Source organism: Aplysia californica, unplaced genomic scaffold (assembly GCF_000002075.1).
Source record: "Aplysia californica isolate F4 #8 unplaced genomic scaffold, AplCal3.0 scaffold00497, whole genome shotgun sequence".
NCBI lineage: Eukaryota > Metazoa > Mollusca > Gastropoda > Aplysiida > Aplysiidae > Aplysia > Aplysia californica.
The window spans coordinates 135,912-137,092 of record NW_004797767.1 but is presented as its reverse complement, the minus strand read 5'-3'; the positions used below and the strand labels follow the sequence as shown (position 1 = coordinate 137,092).

Here is a 1,181-nt window from a genome sequence, read left to right as displayed (position 1 = left end):
CCTCCTCCTCCTCCTTCTTCTTCTTCTTCTTCTGATGATGATGATGATGATGATAAAGACGACGACAACAACAGGTAATTGACCAGTACCGGGGCAGACTGCGGTCAGTGGCCGGTCTGTGGACACAGATGACCCAGCTAGGCTTCTGTGACGTCAGCATCCCCAAGAGCACGGAGGACATGACCAGGCGGCTGGAGGGTGCCGTGGCTGAACTCATGGAGAAGGAGGTCAAGGTCGAGAGGGCAAGACAGTGTGTCCTCAACCTTGGCCTGGTTTTAGGTCAGTGGAGATAGTGAGATTATAATTACATTATATTAATTAATTTTTTGTCTTCTACTAACTGTTATAGACGGCGAGAGATCTTATCAGTATGTTAGTGATTCCCAGGAAGTTGAGGTTGTCTCAGAATGCTCTCATGTCCGCTGGGGTAATAGTGTAGAATTTAGATTTTTTGTTTTGTTTGTTTTTGTAAAGTGTTTTACGGCGCTCGCAACTGCATATGGTCATATGAGCGCGCGGGACACACCTAATATTTTCAGTTGGTAGGAAATTTGAATTTTGCCCGGGTGGCGCCGAAGCTTACTCTTATCGATTTTAGATCACCAAGGGATCTTTAACGTGCCCCAATTGCACACGGGCCCTCCGAGATTTTTTGCCCTTGTCCGAGAAGGCTAGGTGTAGATCTTTCCTACCAGAAGATCAGGAGTGTGGCAGGAAGACAGCAGTAAGGAGGAGCCAAGGAGTAGCAGTAGAAAGGCTGCAGAAAGAGTCAGGGGCCCAGAGGAGGGGGCAAAGGAGGTGAGGGGGTGGGGGCAGAAAGTGGAAATGAAAGCAGACAACAGAACATTACTAGAGATCAGGAAAGGAGGTGAAAGGAGACAATTTTAGAGAAGAAAATGTTTTCAGTCGCTTCCCGGATTCGAACCCGGGACCTTTGAATGAGAGGCCAACACCTTAACCTCTAGGCCACGAGAGCCCCCTAATTTAGATTGCGAAGCAAGATCCGATCAATGAGTTGAAGAGGGGAGGTCAATGTTCCAACTTCCAACACTATATGTACATGTACCCCTCAACCAACATCTCAACCGACTTGGAGTAAAGCAGTCTGTTGCCTGCCCACTGTGTGACTGCCCCTCATATTAACGTCTCTAATCAGTGGCACTATATAATAATAATAATAA

General features: G+C 47.2%; 1 protein-coding gene across 1 annotated transcript in view; it reads left to right on the top strand.

Annotated features, from left to right (window-relative positions):
* The window catches only part of LOC101854434, a gene marked incomplete in the record, with an annotated part of 11,530 nt that overhangs the window by 1,090 nt on the left and 9,259 nt on the right, over positions 1-1,181 (top strand). Inside the window, 1 exon segment of the mRNA XM_005105868.2 lies at positions 75-279. Coding sequence (XP_005105925.2) covers positions 75-279 — 205 coding nt within the window.